General features: G+C 40.7%; 1 protein-coding gene across 2 annotated transcripts in view; it reads left to right on the top strand.

The window, feature by feature from the left end:
- Nucleotides 1-19,081, top strand: part of prkd3 (protein kinase D3) — a 37,039-nt gene that overhangs the window by 4,798 nt on the left and 13,160 nt on the right. For both annotated transcript variants that reach the window (XM_022770319.1, XM_022770318.1), the window contains exons 3-5: nt 13,024-13,162; nt 14,981-15,112; nt 18,502-18,659. In XM_022770319.1, coding sequence (XP_022626040.1) covers nt 13,024-13,162; nt 14,981-15,112; nt 18,502-18,659 — 429 coding nt within the window. The remainder of the gene's footprint in view (nt 1-13,023; nt 13,163-14,980; nt 15,113-18,501; nt 18,660-19,081) is intronic.

Genomic DNA, 19,081 nt, shown 5'->3' with positions numbered 1-19,081 from the left:
TTTAAATATATATCATATAGTCTAAAGGTCTGTGTCCATGTGTAGTGTGATTATAGATCAGCTCTAGATTCTATATTAATACTGTGAAAGTATCAAAGCCTCAGTCCACAGAGAAATGCACACAGCCTGTATTCAGAAACTGAGCCTTAAAACCAGCCGTCAGGACTTCTGGAACTTTGTGATGTCACAACAAAGCAGTCACCAAGCCCCGCCCACCTGGACCCACCAGCCAAACCTTGCAGGATTTGGTTTTTTGAGTTTTTGAGTGTTTAACCTGAAATCTGCTATATTTTTATTGGATCACTCAGAAACCAGTCAGCCAATCAGAAGAGAGGCTCAGAGCCTCCTCTCTTCTGATTGGCTCACCGACCTGTTGTTACTAGAGCTCCAGAGAGAAGCCTGAGAGAGGAGATGTAAAACTACACTGAGATGGTTTTTGGTTCTTAAAACTACAAATATATCTTCTTATGGATCAACACTTCAAATAAAACACAGGAAAATTGTGAAATATGGGACCTTTTAATACATTTTTGTTTATTTTTAGCCAAAAATAAGGTTATATTAATAAACCATAAATGAAGGTCCATTTTTAAAAACTAACTCTTATTTTTAAGATTTTGTATCTTGGCCTTTATTTTTGATGACAGATTCGACCCTCCTGGGCGTGGATGATACGAGTCGAGATGATTCTTCTTAGCTTCTCTTTGTATTTCTATTGGATTCAAATCAGGGAGACATTCTCCATGTCATAGTTTTTACTTATTTCTTCTCTACAAACTATTGGATCATTGTCCTGTTGGAAAAGTCCTCTCCTGTTAAGCTTCTTGAGCCTGGGAAAGGTCTTGCACTTTGCAAGAGTCAGCAGAATCTCTGCTGTGAGCTGTGGTTTTGTGTAGCGGTTGACTATAGTAGTTTTTGCTTTGCTGGGTGCAGTGATTTGTGTGTGAGAAAATATCACAGCTACCTGCTAATTTTCTAAACTGACCCTAAAGGTCTCCAGGACTCCCAGCAGGAGCTCGCAGCAGGAGGACACGATGACTGGAATCGTTTTTTTTCCTCCCTTTGTGTCCACATCATGAGGCTGCGACCTCGTATGAGGCTGGATGGAAGCTTCAACTCTGGTTTACTGCTGTTATGTCACTTCTCTACTCTACTCTGTGTGTGTGTGTGTGTGTGTGTGTGCGTGTGTGCGTGGGTGTGTGTGTGTGTGTGTGTGTGTGTGTGTGTGAGTGTGTGTGTGTTGTGGGAGGAAGGGGGGAGGTGTTAGGGAAATAGGGAAGTTCCCTCCCTTTGAGGTCGCCACACTGACAACCCCCTCTGCACACACACACACAGGCTAGCAGCAGTGACTCGTGGCTCAGTCTTTCAGCCTCTTTTAGCTCATGGTGTTGGTTAAACGGCACATTTACTGCCGTGGTTCAGGCTCCAACAGCAAACAGACAAAGGTAGTGACTTGATAAGTCAGATAACTCTACCAGCTGGTGATGACAGTGGAACGTACAGCTGTTAAAAAGACATTTTCCTCAGGAGTTGGTGGAGGCCAGACACTTTGATATATGTTGTCAGGGTTGTTTGTCTGTCAGCTTCTTGCCTTCAAACGGTCAAAAATCAGTTAATGCAGCTTTAATTTTCTGGGTGGTGTTTGACCACTTGTTTGTGGTTCCTCTGCTGCCTCACCTGGGCTGCAGCAGCAGGTGAGAAAGTCAGAAAACAGTGTTGGTAATTTTACCATCTACAGTGAAGAACCTGGGATTCTTCCACACACTGCTGCTCAGGCGCTCCAGTGTCATGATCATCTGATCATCAGCATCCTCCATTTTTAGTCATTAGCTGAACTGAAGTTACAGAGGTGTAAACATGGTAGAAATATGTCTTTTTTTCTTTTTACATAAAAAACAGAATTTAAAACCTGTTTTTGTGGAAAACGCTCTGGATCCAGAGCCACAAGTCTGAACCTTTCTGCTGTTTCAGGGACATGAGGATCCTAAAACGCTCAGACAGACAATCAGGAGACTTTTCAGACCGTGTATAATTTATCAGGGTTGTTCAGACCCAGTCCGGTCCAGTCAGTCCAGAACAGAACAGACCTGATGTAGCGCCACTGAGGCCACATCGTCCCACAGATCTGAAGTGAAAGTGATTACAGCAGCCGGGACCTTGAACCGCCATTTACAACATAAAAACCAGCATCTCTCTTTCTCTCTCTCTCACACACTCTCTCTCTCACACTCTCTCTCTCTCTCTCTTTCTCTCTCTCTCACACTCTCTCTCTCTCTCTCTCTCTCTCTCTTTCTCTCTCTCTCACACTCTCTCTCTCTCTCTCTCTCTCTGTCTCTCTCTCTCTCTCTCTCTCTCTCTCTCTCTCTCTCTCTCTCTCTCTCACACACTCTCTCTCTCACACTCTCTCTCTCTCTCTCTCTCTCTGTCTCTCTCTCTCACTCTCTCTCTCTCTCTCTCTCTCTCTCTCTCTCTCTCTCTCTCTCTCTCTCTCTCTCTCTCTCTCTCTCTCTCTCTCTCTCTCTCTCTCTCTCTCTCTCTCTCTCTCTCTCTCTCTCTCTCTCTCTCTCTCTCACTCTCTCTCTCTTTCTCAATCTCACACTCTCTCTCTCTCTCTCTCTCTCGCGCTCTCTCTCTCGCTCTCTCTCTCGCTCTCTCTCTCGCTCTCTCTGTCACCACGGCGATGTGAGGGACCCATGTCCTCCTCTCTGCCGGTTTCTGTGGTTACCAAGGCCAGGTGGTGGTTCAGGTGGAGAAAAGAGAGATGGAGAGATGTCAGTGTGTTTTAATGGTCGCTCGACCCACCTACAGAGCTTTTAAATACTGCGCTGGTGTCGTATGGAAACCTCGTAACTCCAGATGGAGTATTTCCACTTGTTTATGATTTTTTTTGTTTAATTTGTTCCTCAAATGCTAAAGACAAACTGTTTTCATCAGTTTGATATTTAAATTGTTCAGATTAAACCCTGAGTATAACAGTATAAAGGACAAACATTGTTGAGTTTAATGGAGATTGGAGGTTTTCAGCTAAAAGCAGCCATTAGCTTGTACCTGACATGATTTACAAGGACAAACAGTGAATGTCTCTTTGTTCTCTCTGCGTCTCTCTCTCTCTTTTCCATCGTCATCCTATTTCTGATCAGGTGAGTAAATAACTGAACAACCTGGACTAGTATTCATCAAACTTTTACTCAGAAATTAAAGAATAAAACAAATTATCAAACCTTTTTTTTGCTTAAAAAGTCTCTTAAATGTCAGAAATGCAGCGTCTGTGAAGGTGGTGAAGAGGAGATGACGATAATATGGCGGATAATAATAATGATAATAATAATAATAATAATAATGATAATAATGATACTGACATGCAGGAGTGTAATGCGTTTACATATTTGATGGGATGTTACACCACTTTTACGTTTTCCTTTTTCTTCTACAAACTGCAGGTGTAAACACAAATCCAAACTAATAATAGGGTCGAAAAACAAACTAACAATAAAACAACAATCACACTGCAGGGCTCCATCATCAGGGCTGATGAGGAGCAGGGTGTTTGAGACGTCATTGTTTCTTTTCTTTTTTTGGTGCAATAAATAAGTGAAAACAGGAGCCGTGCAGTGTTTGAGCTGTTTGTTGCTTTTCATTTTATAGTTTTGTCATTTATCAGCTGCAAACAAACAACAAGAATAAATCTGACGTTGAATTGATTTACTATCGTCTAAACAGCTTCACTGTCAGCACTTCTCTGACATACGTCTTCTACCAACAGCAGAAGAAGAAACAGCTGAATTTAGTTTCCATTTCATCTGATTTACTTTTATTTCAACCGTGTTTATATATTTGGATTATATAAATGACAATGATAAATGAAAAAAGACACAAAATGAACAGAAGTAGTTAATACAAGCAGGTGGTGCTGGATCTTAATTTCTGTGAGTGTTTTAATGTGATTTTAATGTTAAATGAAGAGGATTAATTCTCTCGTTTCTTTTCTTTTATGTAAGATGTTGAATTAATGGACGTTAACGGCGTCACTCTCTTTTAAATGTTTTAAAACCCTGGCTTAACTTTTCAAGCTCCATCTGTCGTCTCATTAGATTAAAAAAAAAAATCCTCGGAAAGGCACAAAGTTTCCTGTTGACCCTGAAGGTCACACAAACACAGCTGCCGCCTGAAACTAAATAATGTTATAAAATTACTTTTAAGTCTTCAAGTTCTCTAACCTGAGCTGCTCTCACTCCTCTAAACGAGTAAATGATCATCTATAAAGTCTTAACGAGGCTCGAGCTGCAGTTCCTCTAATGGCCACTAGAGGTTACATAGAACTGTGAACGGTATTTAAATCCTAAACTCATATCTAGAAATACAAGATCAATAACTTTGTCAGGGTATTTATTGAAAATTATTTACAACTGATTCCTAAGTTTTGGTCTGAAATCTGAAATTATTCTTATTATTATTCCTCCGATACTTTTTGAAATGTTTCCTACAAAACTCCTACAAATTTCTGAAATGTTAAATGTGAAACACAAGCAACGGGAACTTTAAATAAATAAACACACTGTCTAATGAAAGTGGCACATTTGATGCCACCAAGATAAGAAACGTAACCAGACATTTAGATGACAGCTTCCTCTGTAGGTTTATACACACAATGTCTATATTTATACTTCAAACTTTAACAAATGAAATGGTGGAACAGACTAAATACCACAGTGGATACAGTTGTAATTACTTGTTGTAATTTCCTCATAATTACACAGTTTCTTCTCATTGTCTGTGTCCTTAAATCCTTTTTTCTAATCTTCCATTGCTGCAGGATGATTTCAACATATTTACTGATAATAATAAAATAAGATAACTTTATCTATATAGCAACTTTAAAAACAGAGTTTACAAAGTGCTTTGACAAACAAATCAATAGCAATAATAGTGAAAAGCAGGACAGAAGTAAGGTAGAGTTACAGAGGGAGGACAAACAATATAATGCCGTATAGAAACACACAGTAAAGCAATAAAAGGGTGATATGGAGATGATAAAAAGTGAAAAAATGGAGTTACGCTTTTTAGCTTGTTTTTATTTATTGTTTTTTTGTGCAAAACACTTGTTCTGTTTTATTTAAACCTACATTCATTTTTTAAGTTGTGGTCACTGTTAGGCAGCAACACCTGCTGTAAAAACAAGACTTTTTACATGTTATCACAAACAGTTGCTTATTTACACATCCAGCAGTCACAGAGCAACATCGGCATTCATTTTGAATTGTGTCTCAGTTCACCTACTGAATGTAAGTCCAGTATTTACTCCCATTTTAGTTCTTGTTTGGTGTCCGTCTCGTGAAGGGACAATCACCACCACTCACTCCCGACAAGAAACCCCGTTCAGCAACAGAGAAAACTTACAAACGGCCTCTTTAACTGTTATTTTTTAAAACGATATTTTTAATACTTCAGTTATGAATCCCAGCTTGTAACGTATGAGAACGTGAGAGGAAAGTTGTTTTGCATCTGTAATTACATCCGTGCAAACCTGAGTCCTTTGAGATCACATCAGGAGTCACGTCAGTCGGTTTGACGGCTTCATTTACCTGCCAGACGCTCGTCCGTCTTCAGCAGGAAGGTTTGATAAGTAGATTTTTTTACTGTCATTGAAATTATTTAAACTACAGCACGTCATGTCCTGCTTTCCCCTGCTTGTGCATTGCTTGTGCAAATACATAAACTAAAGGTTGTCTTTGGTAGCGGTTGTCGTGGAGGATGTGTCTGCCTGGAAGTCTGAGGTCAGGGCATAAAAAGTCCCAACTCACCTTTTGAATCACAGCAGCGCACAAGCAACATTTACTGACATGCAGCCGTTAAATGTCAACACACACATGACCTCTAGCCGTCCTCCTTCATCTGCACCGACTGTACCTGTTGCTCTGATAAGAACCAGGAAGTGGCTTTGTTTCCGTCTCTCCAATCGTCTTTTGATCAGAAACAGGAAACTGGGTTTTGGGTTTAATGTTTACTCTGTTTAACGGATCAGATCTAATCAGGATATCTGTCGCTCATTTGCATCTAAACTTTAATCGTGGTGCAGGTGGGACACCAGACTGCACTTTAAAGGGCATCACGTCAGATTTTTTATGTCTCATGACCTTGGATCACCTGTGTTTTCTAAAAGCAGCAGGTTTCCTTCACTTCTCATTTCTTATCAGCACAAATGAATCATGACGTTAAAACCTGTGACTGTGAACTTACTCACAGGGTCTAAATATCAAACAAAATTCCTGTTACATTAAATCAAAATGCTTCTCTACTTACGAATGAATGTGTGTGTGTGTGTGTGTGTGTGTGTGTGTCGTTGGGTTAGGCAGCTGTCTTCCTGTGGTTGACCGTGTGATCTCTGAGTCTGAGGTCACCTGTTGTGCGATAGGTCATCACCTCCTACAGTAATGATTCAGTGTCACCTCACAGGGCTCCATCACTGACGTTATCTCTAACCAAGAAAATGATAGTTTATCAGTTTATATTCACACTTAACATTTTGTTTATTTTCATTATTTTAAGCTGATTTATTCATCCAGAGCGTCTCACAGTGAGGTCAGTGAAAAGGAAAGTCTTAAATTTGTCATTTTAAAGCAGCTAGAATAGATTTTTATAACAGGTAAGGAGCCAGATTTCCCCTCAGGAGCTGGTGGAGAACAAAAACAGAGCTGAAAGAGAAGAAATATTAGCTTTAGAGTCATCAGGTGAACTCAAACACGACTACAAACAGACGATTATGTTGCTCTGTCACTGCTGGATGTGTAAATACGCACATTGTTCATTGTATGAAGTTGTTAGGTTCATTTCTGCTGTCTGCTAGTGTCCAAAAAAATCAGTTATTGCAAGTTTAAGCTTCACTATCTAATTTTTATTTTTGACTAGTCAGAATATTTATAAAATCAAATGTCATTAACTTGAAACTCATTTCAAATAAAACCTCCTTTAAAAGTAGATTGTGTTTGAAACAAGAAGATTCCATCAGATTTTTAACATTTGAACAGAAAAAGCAGACGTGGAGGTTTATGTGACATTTAATGGATAGAAGCTGTTAATTCAGATGAAGGATTAAAATACACAAAGTGAATGTGATCTTCATCTATTGTAGAGAAATGTGTAGATTATTATCTGATGTTGTTTGGTCATAAACCATTAAAATCTACCAAAGTTATTTAAACAGTGAGCTGCTTTAACTTTACTGTGATTTTACCTGAGTGAGTGTCATCTTATTTATCAGTGAAAGAAACGATGGAGACAGTAGAGGTGTAGGATGAACAAGGTGGAGGTGTTTATCCTTCAGCTGGAGTTTACAGAGCGCTTCATGTTCTTCCTCTGTGGTTTTTATGCAGCAGAACGTGATGTTTTTTTCCTGTTTCACTCCCAGTTCTGGTTCAACTGGTGGTCGCTGCACTTTATCACAGTCAACAGGGATTTTTATTTTGTCGCAATAATACTTTAATCAACAGAATCAGGAGACATAGAGCTTTCAGATAAAGTTTACTTTGTGAAGGTTTTGTGAAGACTGAGTCCAGTACAGACCAGAACAGACGGTGTATTTTAAAATCTTAAATCTGTAGATTTCAGACTTTATCAATGAAACATCGCAGCTCGAAGCAGCACGGACACGTTTCTAAAATCTCAAACCTTTGTAGGTTTTAGTTGAGTTTCTGTGCCAAAAACTTTTTTTTTTTTCTGTGTGGTCGTTTTTCTGCTGAATGAATCCAGAGGAAACACTGAGGTCACTTAAACACACACACACACACACACACACACACACACACACACACACACACACACACACACACACACACTGCTGAGGTCTCTGAGGAGGGAGGATGTTGTTGTGGTCACGGTCACAGATGTTGAACATAAAGCACTGTGTGTGTGTGTGTATGTGTGTGTGTGTGTTTGCGCACGTGTTTTTAAAGCAAAAAAGACAAAAACTTTGCTGGTTTCATGCGTCTTAAATGTGAGAATTCAAGTCGCAAATTGAGGAAAATCTGTCAACAATAAATACAAAATACAATCATGTTTTTTTTTTTTTTTTTTAGTCTTGTTTCAGGATGTAAACACTCATTTATAGAAAGAGAAAACATCAGCTGATTTCTCCTAAAATCCAACTTTTATGACTCAGTTTTGGAGAGAAATTCGTTTTTTTTTTTTTTTTTTTCAGTGTAGTTAATAAAAGTTTCAGGGCTGCAACTAATCATTATTTTCAATATTTCAAATACCCCAAAAAAATTTAGTTTGCAATTATATGTGACAACGAAAAGCAGGAAACCCTCTGGTTTGAGAGGCTGAAATCAGAATATGTGCCACTGTTTCACTGTATTTGCCTGAAAAATGACTGAATCCCAAAGAGTTTCTAAATATTTTTCTGTTAGTTAACAAATTGATTGATCAACTAATCATTTCAAGGTTTCGCAGAAGGGACCTTCGGCACTTTCTGTGACACAACCTGTTAAATCAAGGGTTAATTTCTAAGTAATTGAAGGGAATGAAATCAGTATTTTAGTGTCATAAAATCAAAGACAAAATTACAACAAACAGAACAATGAAGATGTGAAAGAGCAAATCAAAACCTGACTTTTCTTCAATGCAGCTCCGTGTGTGTGTGTGTGTGTGTGTGTGTGTGTGTGTGTGTGTGGTTTTTAGCCTCTCAACAGGCGCATGAATGAAACTCCCACACAAACACTCGGACAACCTTGACCCACTCGGCGCCGCTTCCTGTTGTTTCTTGAGCAAGGTGACAGCAGCGTGAGTGGGCGGAGGGAAAACAGGAGCCCGGCTGTTTACCTTCATATTTCCCATCAGCCGGTTTTAGCGGCTAATTGCACACGTGTGGCGAAAGAGCTGAAGAGTTTTATTGGAGCTGAAAAGCTTTTAGTGGGAGATAACGGCTGTTTTATCTGTTTGTGCTCTTCACGCTGCTGCCGGTCCAGATGTTTCATAAACCGCTGTGAAGAAAACATGGAAAACACCATGAGCTGCTGTTTGTCAGTCGATATCGAAAGAAACGACACCTGAGGTTTCAAATAAGGTGTATGTCAAGGATGCAACTAATCATTGATTAATCTGCTTATTATTTTCTCAATTAATCGTTTTGTCTATAAAATATGAGAAAAAAGTGAAACATGCCTGTGTTCAAATCCCTCATTTTATTCAACCAACAGTTAAAACCCAAAGATTTTCAGTTTAATATCAAATCACATCAACAAAAGCATCAAATTCTCACATTTGAGGAACTACAACCAGCGAATCTTTAAAAACGATTTATCAATTATCAAAATTAACAACATGACAAGACTAAAGCTAAAAAATAGGTGGCAATATTAACACTGCGAGGATTAGTCTCATATAGCATCACCTATATCTCAGAGCGACCTTTAGCATCCTGCTATAGGGGAAAAACGCTGCGGCTTGTTTGAATTTCTTAAAAACACACAAGATCCAAATCTTCATCAAAACTTTTCCATTTTCAGCGTCTAGGCTGCAGCTCGTTGTTATTGTTGTTTCCCATAGTGAAGGGGATTTTAACAACACCAACAGACAGGGGAAGCAGGAAGGAATGCCCCCTTAACACTAGCATTGTCATTGTTAGCATGTTGTGCTAATATGAGCATGCTCCTGTCTGCCTGCAGTGATTACAGCCTCACAGAGCTGGACCCATTAAGCCCCATTCATTCAGATGGGATTAACATCACAGGGGGAGCTGGGAATTAAATCTTCACCGGGCACCTTTTGTAATTAAACTCATTGTTCTGGACGTTTAAACCCTCGTGAAATGAGATCTGGTCTGTGATGGACGTGGACGTTCAGCACGACGGAGACAGAAGAGGAGACGACGAAGAATCTTCTTCTCAAGAGTCATAACTCAGTCAAATCTTCACACACGGACATGAAACACACATTTATTCATTCAGTGTGACTTACTCTTCCTGCAGATGTCTTTATGTCTGATGTCCACTGAGAATAAAACTCCATAAATCCACTTATCAATCACTGAAGAAAGACGCTTCAGAACTCGCCTTAGAAAAGTCACGTTTTTAAGTTTTCCTCAGTATCACAGTGACACAGTGATGGTTATCAGTACATCCATGCACTGCACCGTGCACTGCAAACTGGAACTGCTAACCTAATTTGGCTACTTTTAATGGTGCCAATTAAAAGCATATTTGATGAGCTTCTTTAATTTTTTTTCTCTCATCACATTGCTCCCGGATGTTGGCGTTAGTACGTTTTCAGGTTTGCAGAAACAAAGTAGAAACACAGGATTTAAAACTACAGGAGGAGCAGCCACTTCACTGACGAACAACAGGTGATTAATGGCTGCAATTATTAATCATGATTAATGATACAGCCCAGGTAAATGCTTTCATTTCTCCAGACAGTCAGAACGGGAGCCATTTTATTTTGAGGTTGTCTGTACGTCCCATTCTCGTGGACATGATATCTCAGTAACGCCTTGATGGAGCTTCTTCAAATTTGGCACAAACATTCACAAACAGTGTGACAAAACACTTTTCAGCCATTACTCATGACTTCACAGTAATTATGACAGAGATGTAACCTGGAACTGGTCTGAGTGGAGGAAGGATACGACCACAAGTAGGTGATTCTAGTTCCCTTCTTTATTTTTTGATACATACATGCATATAAACTTCCTGCAGATATGTGTGTGTGTGTGTGTGTGTGGGCGGAGGCATGTGGGGCGGGTGTTGTTTAGTGTGTTGCCCCCCCCCTCCCTTTGAACCAGGATTACTGGGCTCCATGAACACTTAGTCTCTCTGATAATGGCATGAGTGCAGCACAGAACAGATTAAGAGGTAGTGGATAAAAAAAGACAACAACCGGAGGATGCGACACCCCCCCCACCCCCTCCTCTGCTCCAGCTCTTGCAGGAGGGTTCAAAGGTCATGGCGGGGGCCTGGAGGTTTTGGCCTCAGCGCCCCTGACGACCAGAACGAGGCTGTGGAGCCGTCAGAAATCTGGTTTCAGTTTAGTGAGGGCGTCAGTGACGAGTGAGAGAATGTAAAAAGGGATTGTGTGTGTGTGTGTGTGTGTGTGTGTGTGTGTGTGTGTGTGTGTGTGTGTGTGTGGGGGGTTAAGCCTGGTTAATGGAGGATTAACCATTAAGAGGGGATCAGTGTGTATTAAACACACACTCTTGTCCATTAACTGAACTCTTAGTGTGTTTCTCTGCTCACCTCAGAGAAGGCGGCAGCTGATTGGACGCAGCCCAAATGTTCTGACTCCTGGTTCAGGTCTCACTCGGTCCTCATGGAGGATTTCTCTCTCCGCCTCTGGTTTAGTCCCGGTTTGAAAGCTGCTGCAGGATGAGAAGATACAGGTTTACTTGTCGCAGTGTTTTTATCTAAATTATTATCTTCTCCAATAAGTTGCAAAGTCAGAACAACAACAACAAAAAGTTGATGATAAAAATAACGATGATTCAGATCAGATGAGAAGTCACATTCAGCACAGAGTGGTAAAAACAGCCGGCAGCAGACCACTACAGTTGTGACTTAATATTTATTTATTTATTGTTTTTTTGTGTTAATCAGTTTCTTGTTTAGTTCATGAATGATCAGAAGATTTAAAATTCTCTTCACAGGTTCAGAACGACAAACTGATCGTTCTGAGCAACAGTCTGAAACCCAAATTTTAACGTTGTGATTATCTGCAACCTCTCATGTTTGAGGGGAAACTAGCACATGTTCAAGACCACAGAGACGCAAAGCAACTACAAGGAGACATAAAACAACCACAAAGAGACACAACACGATCACAGGGAGACGAGGCCTTTTCCATGTCAGTGTCCTGGGGTCCATTTTCTCATCATCTGTCAGTTTGATGGTCGTCAGACGAGCCGGTCCCGAGCTGGTGAGAGAACTGGTCCAGCACAGAAACGACAGAGTGACTGCTCCTTCTTTTCTCTCTTGGATCTTTGGACCAGACGTCCGGGTCCAGTGTTTCCGTCTGTCGTTTATTTGTTTGAGCGGCGGTGTGTAGCCACGTGGTTAATGACTGCAGGGTGTCAGTGACAGGACCTCAGCCATAATTCATGATAGACCTTGTGTGTGTGCGTGTGTGTGTGTGGTTCATCTGAACTTGATCCGAGCTTTGGCCTCGTCACCTGTCGGCTGGGTTTCCTGCCGTCGGTGTGCGCTGCAGGATCCACGCTGCATGCTACCTGCACGCTGCTAACATCCTGCTAACATCCTGCTAACACTCAGAGCCGCTCGGGGCAGGAAGCTGCTCCACCTGCAGAAGCTGCAGAGCTGCTGAACCCCAGATCCACCACACACACTTCATCATTACCACACACACACACACACATACACACACATACACTCCTGAGTTCAGCTATGTAAATTCTGGTTTATTCATGTGGACTTAATTTTAGTGAAGTTTTAGTCTTGATTCATTGAAAACTAAAGATAATTTTGTCAATTCAACCAAAAACATTTGTCTTTTTTCCTTCTCACACCTTGTGGGAGGAGTTGTAGCAGGTTTCTCTCTTGATTGAAATGTTAACAGTGAACTTTTATCAGAGATGAGAAAATTCCCCCAACAGTGTGAAATCTATGATGCATTTAAAAGCACCGAGGTGGGTCAGTGAGACAAATCTTTGAAGGACGAGGCCAGTGACAGTTGCATTAAATCATACACTTAACGTTACATCACTTAGTTTTTGTGAATTTTATTCACGGCTTTAACCAAAAAAACATTCTCATCAGGTTCTTTTATTCAGTTTTTGCATTGAATTATATTTATATCATGATATGTATTGATATTGAATCTGCATTTTCATTTTCAGTAAATCCTGTTATTGGATATTGATATTTGATATATTTATGGATTTTATCTTTATTCTGATCTCCTGTTTTTATTATTTTCCTCCGGTTTCTTGCCGTCGGACTCATACAGCTTCTTCTGCAGCTGTGAAGTTTGAAGCACGCTTCACCAGTGGCAGTCACTTCTCCTCTTCTTCCTCCTCAGTTCCCTGAATGTGGATTTTTCGGGATGTACGACAAGATCCTTCTCTTCCGTCACGACCTGAACTCAGACAACATCCTGCAGCGGCTGATGTCAGCGGAGGAGATCCATGAGGGCGACCTGGTCGAGGTGGTGCTCTCTGGTGAGAAAATTAACTCTTCGTCTGCTGAATATTATTTCTCTGCATCAAATAGTCAAGTCCTGCGTCCTCTTCATCAGACTAACTTCCTCCTCCAGCTTCTGACTCTGATGCCAGCGTTAAACCAGCATCAGAACCACATCTTTAAAGAAAATTCAAATTTATGTTTTATCATAAATAATTTATGAATCTGTGACGTGGTCTGTCTTCTTTTTTAAATCTCCTTAAGTCTTTATGGAGTCTGGAAGCAGCTGAGTCGTATTTTGCTGCTTTAGTTTCTGATTTACAGAAACTTTTAGGCACAAAAGTCAGAAAAATAAGAAAAACAAAAAACATGACTCTGATCTTAAACTGTTTGTGTTTGGAAATAAAATCATTTTAATCATCATGTAAATCAACAGTTAAAATAAAGTTAAAAAAAAACAAAAAAAATAAAAAATGAAAAAAAAACGGGCGTTGAGTGGCGCAGTGGGTCGAGCAGGCGCCGCACGTGTAGAGGCCACAGTCCTCGCTGCAGCCGGACCCGGTTCGAGTCCCGCATCAGACGGCCCTTTACTGCATGTCATTCCCCCTCTCTCTGCCCCCCCATGTCCTGTCTCTCTCTACTGCTCTGTCACAATCTGTCAATAAAGGCATAAAAGGCCCAAAAAATATACGTAAAAAAACATCACATTTGCACAGTTTTGATTTTGTTTTATTGATGTTAAAATAATGATTAACAAAAAATATCATTTTTGATTATTATCACTCTAAGTATTTGCATTATTAGTGATTGTTATGAATCAATGAATCATATATTGGCTGTGCAGGTTCTACAGCCTCAAGTCCACAAGAAGAAGAGAAAGTTTTACAACAATTGAAATCATTTTACATTTATTTTATTTGTTTTGTCTCAGCTTCCTCCTGTTGTTAAAATGTGCAGACACATAATGATTAACAAAAAATAGATAATCAGATCTAGTTTCCTGCAGTGTGTTGCCCTGGATCGCCCTGTGCGCTCTAACCATGACAGTGTGTATGGGATCGTCATTTCCTGAGTCGTGTCGACAGGTCGGGCTGTAGAAACTCAAACTGACACCTTCACAGCTCAGAGCGGCGGCAGGTTTACGTTACACAGGAGGAAGAAAACAAAGTCGCAGCCCGAAACCGAATCAGGCTCAGACCCGAGACCACTTCCTCCTCCTCCTCCTCTTTTTCTCCTCCTGCTGCTGCTGCAAAACCCTGCAGATCTCTGCTGCTTTATTTCTTTATTACTGTCACTGTTCATTCTGCACTGGAGGACAAATCTGCCCCCCATATACAACAATTAACAATAATTACAGCTGCTTAAAACCTGCTGTTCCAAAAGAAAAATGGTTAAAAACCTGCAGAGCACCAAGTTTCACCGTCGTGGTTGTTTGAGGAAATCAAAATAAAGTGTGAATAACAACACAAATAGTTTTTTATTCATCAGTTCACTTCAGTTCACAAAGTGCAGTGAACTGAACAATCAGATCAATACATGCTGTGACCACACTTCGCCTTTTTAAACATTTAAATTGTTCTATTTGTGGCTCTGCAGAAACACGTTGATTCAACATGTTAAAGACACTTATATGTGTGTGTGTGTGTGTGTGTGTGTGTGTGTGTGTGTGTGTGTGTGTGTGTGTGTGTGTGTGTGTGTGTGTGTGTGTGTGTGGATCAGGGACAAGAAAGCCTGAACTGGGATGTTCCTAATGTTCTGGTTTGTTCTGGTTTTATACAATGAAAGCCACGTAGTTTCCTGAAAGTTAAAAACATTCCATTTTTTTGAATCAGTTTTTCTGTGTTTATTGTTTTCAGCTCTGGCCACGGCCGAGGATTTCCAGATCCGACCTCACACGCTCTACGTTCACTCCTACAAGGCCCCGGCCTTCTGCGACGACTGTGGGGAGATGCTGTGGGGGCTCGTCAGACAGGGACTCAAGTGTGAAGGTGAGAGCTGCGAGGTCTAAGGTTTGATACCTGCCTGGTTTACATCAGGTCGCGTTACGATGACTCTGAACTGATGTGGTTCACACCTGCAGTCACACGCAGGAGGGGTGTGTTCAGACTGAGGAGACACTCGTGACACAGAGGTGTGAACTCACACTGGAAGAGTCTCAGATCAGGTGGATTTGAGGTGTGATTACAGTTCGAAAGTCTCAACAAGACACAGATCAGGTTGTTGTGATTCAACATGACTGGATCTGCTTCCTGTTGGCAACACAAATACACCCGAGCTCCACTAAACTCACAAATGACATTCAGTTTGCACGATGTTGTTAATAAATGAGTCTGTAAATAATTAACACAATGCTACAAGTCTTTAGACTCTATGGAGCCTTAAGGTGATAGAAGCTGATTTTGTAATTGTCCCAGAGCTGATTTTAAAGGTCTGAGTCCGAGATCTCAGACTCACAGTTTGTGCTCTTTAACGTCTTTAATTCTTCTTCTTCGGTTCTGAAAATAATGACTTTGTTTAAACGACATTTCATTGCATCGTGATGCAGTTCTGCAGCTACGGAAATACAGAACCACAGTCGAATGTATGAGTCAGACGGAGGCTCGGTCGATCTGATAACGAACCACTCGTCAGAAATGAGCGTCAGGATATCTGGGTATTTAAATCAAATCAGACGAGCTTCCTGCCAATTAAACTTTATGAGAGGAAGTGACGTGTTTGTGCGGTGATGTCAGAGGAATGGGACGTTAATGAGTTTAACAGAGACGGACAGATTTCTCAGGGTTCGGCCTCAGCTTTGATTAATGCCACGTCCAGTTGAGGCTCAGGCAGACGTCCAACACACACACACACACACACACACACACACACACACACACACACACACACACACACACACACAGACACACAGGTTTTCACACTGGTTTTCAGGCCTGAATCAAAGCTGCAGTGACTGTGCAGCAGGATGTCTTCATTGACTACACGACTTCCTGCAATTCTTTTTTTTTTTTTTTTTTTACAAAGATTCTCGTCTTCTTAAGTCTCGATCTCAACGAGTGAATCTGAACTTTAGCGACGCCACGCAGAGAGGAGGGACGCAGCCGGCCTCCTCCTACAGAACCTGTTTGGAGGAAGAAAAAGTTAAAAATGTTTTCAGACTAAGTGGCAGAGTGAAGAAGTGATTTTAGCCTCTAGTTTAATAAACAACCGCACGAACCACATCCTGAGCTCTTTAAAACTCACGTACCTGCATTTTGAAGCAGCTGCACACCAGCAGATCATTTTAGGCCGAGAGGATCCTGCTCTCAGATTTTGGTCCTGGTTCTTTTTGCTGCATGAATGAACCGTTTGATTTTCACATCTCGTCATGCACATCTCTTAATGGGGTTATTCAGACACTTTAATTCAACAATGTGACTGGTTGGCCCGGGCAACGACACAAAGCTCCCATTCATAGAAAAACTGCTTCTTCTTTTTTTCTACTCATGGAATAAATCTTTTTTTTTTTTTTTGCATCTTTAGAGCCTGTTTACTTTTAGTTTTTCTGTGAATGGCATTGTTGATTTTGGCCACGTGCACCTGACATTATCTTTTGAAAAGCCTGTAACAATTCAAACCAGTTCAACACACACACACACACACACACACATACACACACATACAAAGGGAAGTGGGATGTGACGGATACACAGCAGCATGTGATACATCTTCCCAGAGAAGCTTCGAACTGGCAGCGTGTCAATAGGAGGAAGCACTCGGCCTTTTACACCCAGCTCAGGAGAAAGAGTGGAGGGAAAAACATCAACAGGATACAAAAGAAATATATTAAAGCTCAATATTCTCTTCTTCTCCTGTGTTTTATTTGAAGCACTGATCCATAAGAAGATATATTTGTGGTTTTAAGAACCAAAAACCATCTCAGTGTAGTTTTACATCTCCTCTCTTTACTTTCACAGTATTAATATGGAACCTAGACCAGCTTTATAATCAAACACATGGACAGAGACTTTTACACTGGAGGAGCTCTAAAGGAATAGTTCAACAGTTTGGGAAATTTGCTTATTCACTGAATTATGAGAAACATAACGATATAATATATATACAGTAAAGATACAATGTTTAAAATTAATAAGAAAAACAAATTTTTAAAATAAATTTATACTAAAAGTTGTTTTGATAAAAAAAATGTATTTTATATCGTTAACATATACTGTATGTTATAACACAAAAATGTATCATAGATAATATACTCACAAATTCTTATAAACTTATATCTTCATATATCCCCCTATAGGTGACATAAATGGCGCTATCACTCTTGATGTAGGGACATATACTGTATGTCATATATTACATTTCTGTTTGGGAGAGCGGGGAGTCGATTAGCGTAGCTTAGCAGTTAGCCTGACCCTGTCCAAAGGTTCAAACAAACACGTTCCTGGACCTTTAAAGCTCCTCATGAACATGTGTTTCCTTTTTTAATCTGTACATAAATCGAAATGTAAAAATGAGTTTGTAGTTTTGGGATAATTACGTGCTGAAACTACTGGAGACGTAGTGACCTGACTGTGTCCAGACAGGAAGTGAAGTGAAGTGAGGAGGCGGGATGATAACATACAAAGTCAGTGGAAAGATTAGAAAGATTGGATGCAAATTCGCCCAGACACAAAGGTGCTGTTCAGACCTGACATCAACATCCGTCTCAGGTGATCTGATCACAGGTGGACAGCTCAGGTCACACCTGGCGTGCATGAGAGAAGAGAAAATAGCAGAGAAACTGGAGGGAAATAACAGAAAGAAGTGGAGTTTTCTTGTGAGTGAATGACACCTCACCTCCTGTCTGAACACACCTGTAGAGGTGTTGGCAGGTGTGGCTCCAGCGACACCAGTATCAGTCAGGTTGTGGTTTGATCCTCCACACAGACTGAAATATCTCAACAGCTACTGACTTATGACATGAAATCTAATCCAAACATCACACACATGGTCCCCAGAGGATGAATCTCTCTTTTCATTTGGCTTCATCATGACATCAACATTTAAATTCACCCAATTCTTTATTTTTTGACCAAATACATGTAAAACTGATGAAGTTCCCACTTTGAGTTTAGTTCTAAATAGCAAATGTTAGCATGCTAACAAATCACCACTTTTTCTCAAATTCCTATTATTTTTATTTTTCCTGCCAAAAGATTCTGGATCCTGCAAACAGTCAGAACTCAGGTGCATAAATCTGGCAGGTGTGTTCAGGCTCCTTTAGACTGGAGGAGCTTTAACCCAAGTTTGGCTGCAGAGTGTGAGTTTGTTCTGACCGAGCTGCTGGTGTGGGACAGTGGATGAGATTAAATGACTTAAGAGTCGGTTTTTTTCTCCTCTGCAGGATGTGGACTGAACTACCACAAACGATGTGCGTTCAAGATCCCCAACAACTGCAGCGGCGTGAGGAAGAGGCGGCTGTCCAACGTGTCCCTGCCGGGCGCCGTAATGTCCGTCGCTCGACCACCTTCCACTGAGTTCACCCCGGCGCCGCAGGAGGAGGTGGGTCCAACACCGACCGTCAGAGCTGTGTTTAGGTTTCTGACCATGAATTTCAGAGCACATAATTACAAAGATATTGATTATAGCTGATTTTAAAAATGGCGTCTGAGCTCCTTTAACCTGTCAAGAGGTTTTAAATGAAGAATCAGCTGCAGCCTCGTCACTGTATCTGCCACATGTTGATGAAGTGAAAGTTTGATTCATTTCTGACACGTAACGAGTGACGTGAGTGAAAACACACACACACACACTTTCCATACCAGCAGATCTACGTGGTGCAACCGTTCACAGTAGTTTCCCTCTCTCTCTGTTTCACACACTCTCTCTCTCTCACACACACACACACACACACACACACACACACACACACGATGATGGCTGGAGGCGAACCACTGGATTTTCCATCCTGTTCTAACCAGCAA

Source organism: Seriola dumerili, unplaced genomic scaffold (assembly GCF_002260705.1).
Source record: "Seriola dumerili isolate Sdu_G_001 unplaced genomic scaffold, Sdu_1.0 BDQW01000025.1, whole genome shotgun sequence".
Lineage (NCBI taxonomy): Eukaryota > Metazoa > Chordata > Actinopteri > Carangiformes > Carangidae > Seriola > Seriola dumerili.
Note: the sequence above shows the minus strand (reverse complement) of the source record. Positions and strands in the feature narration are given on the sequence as shown.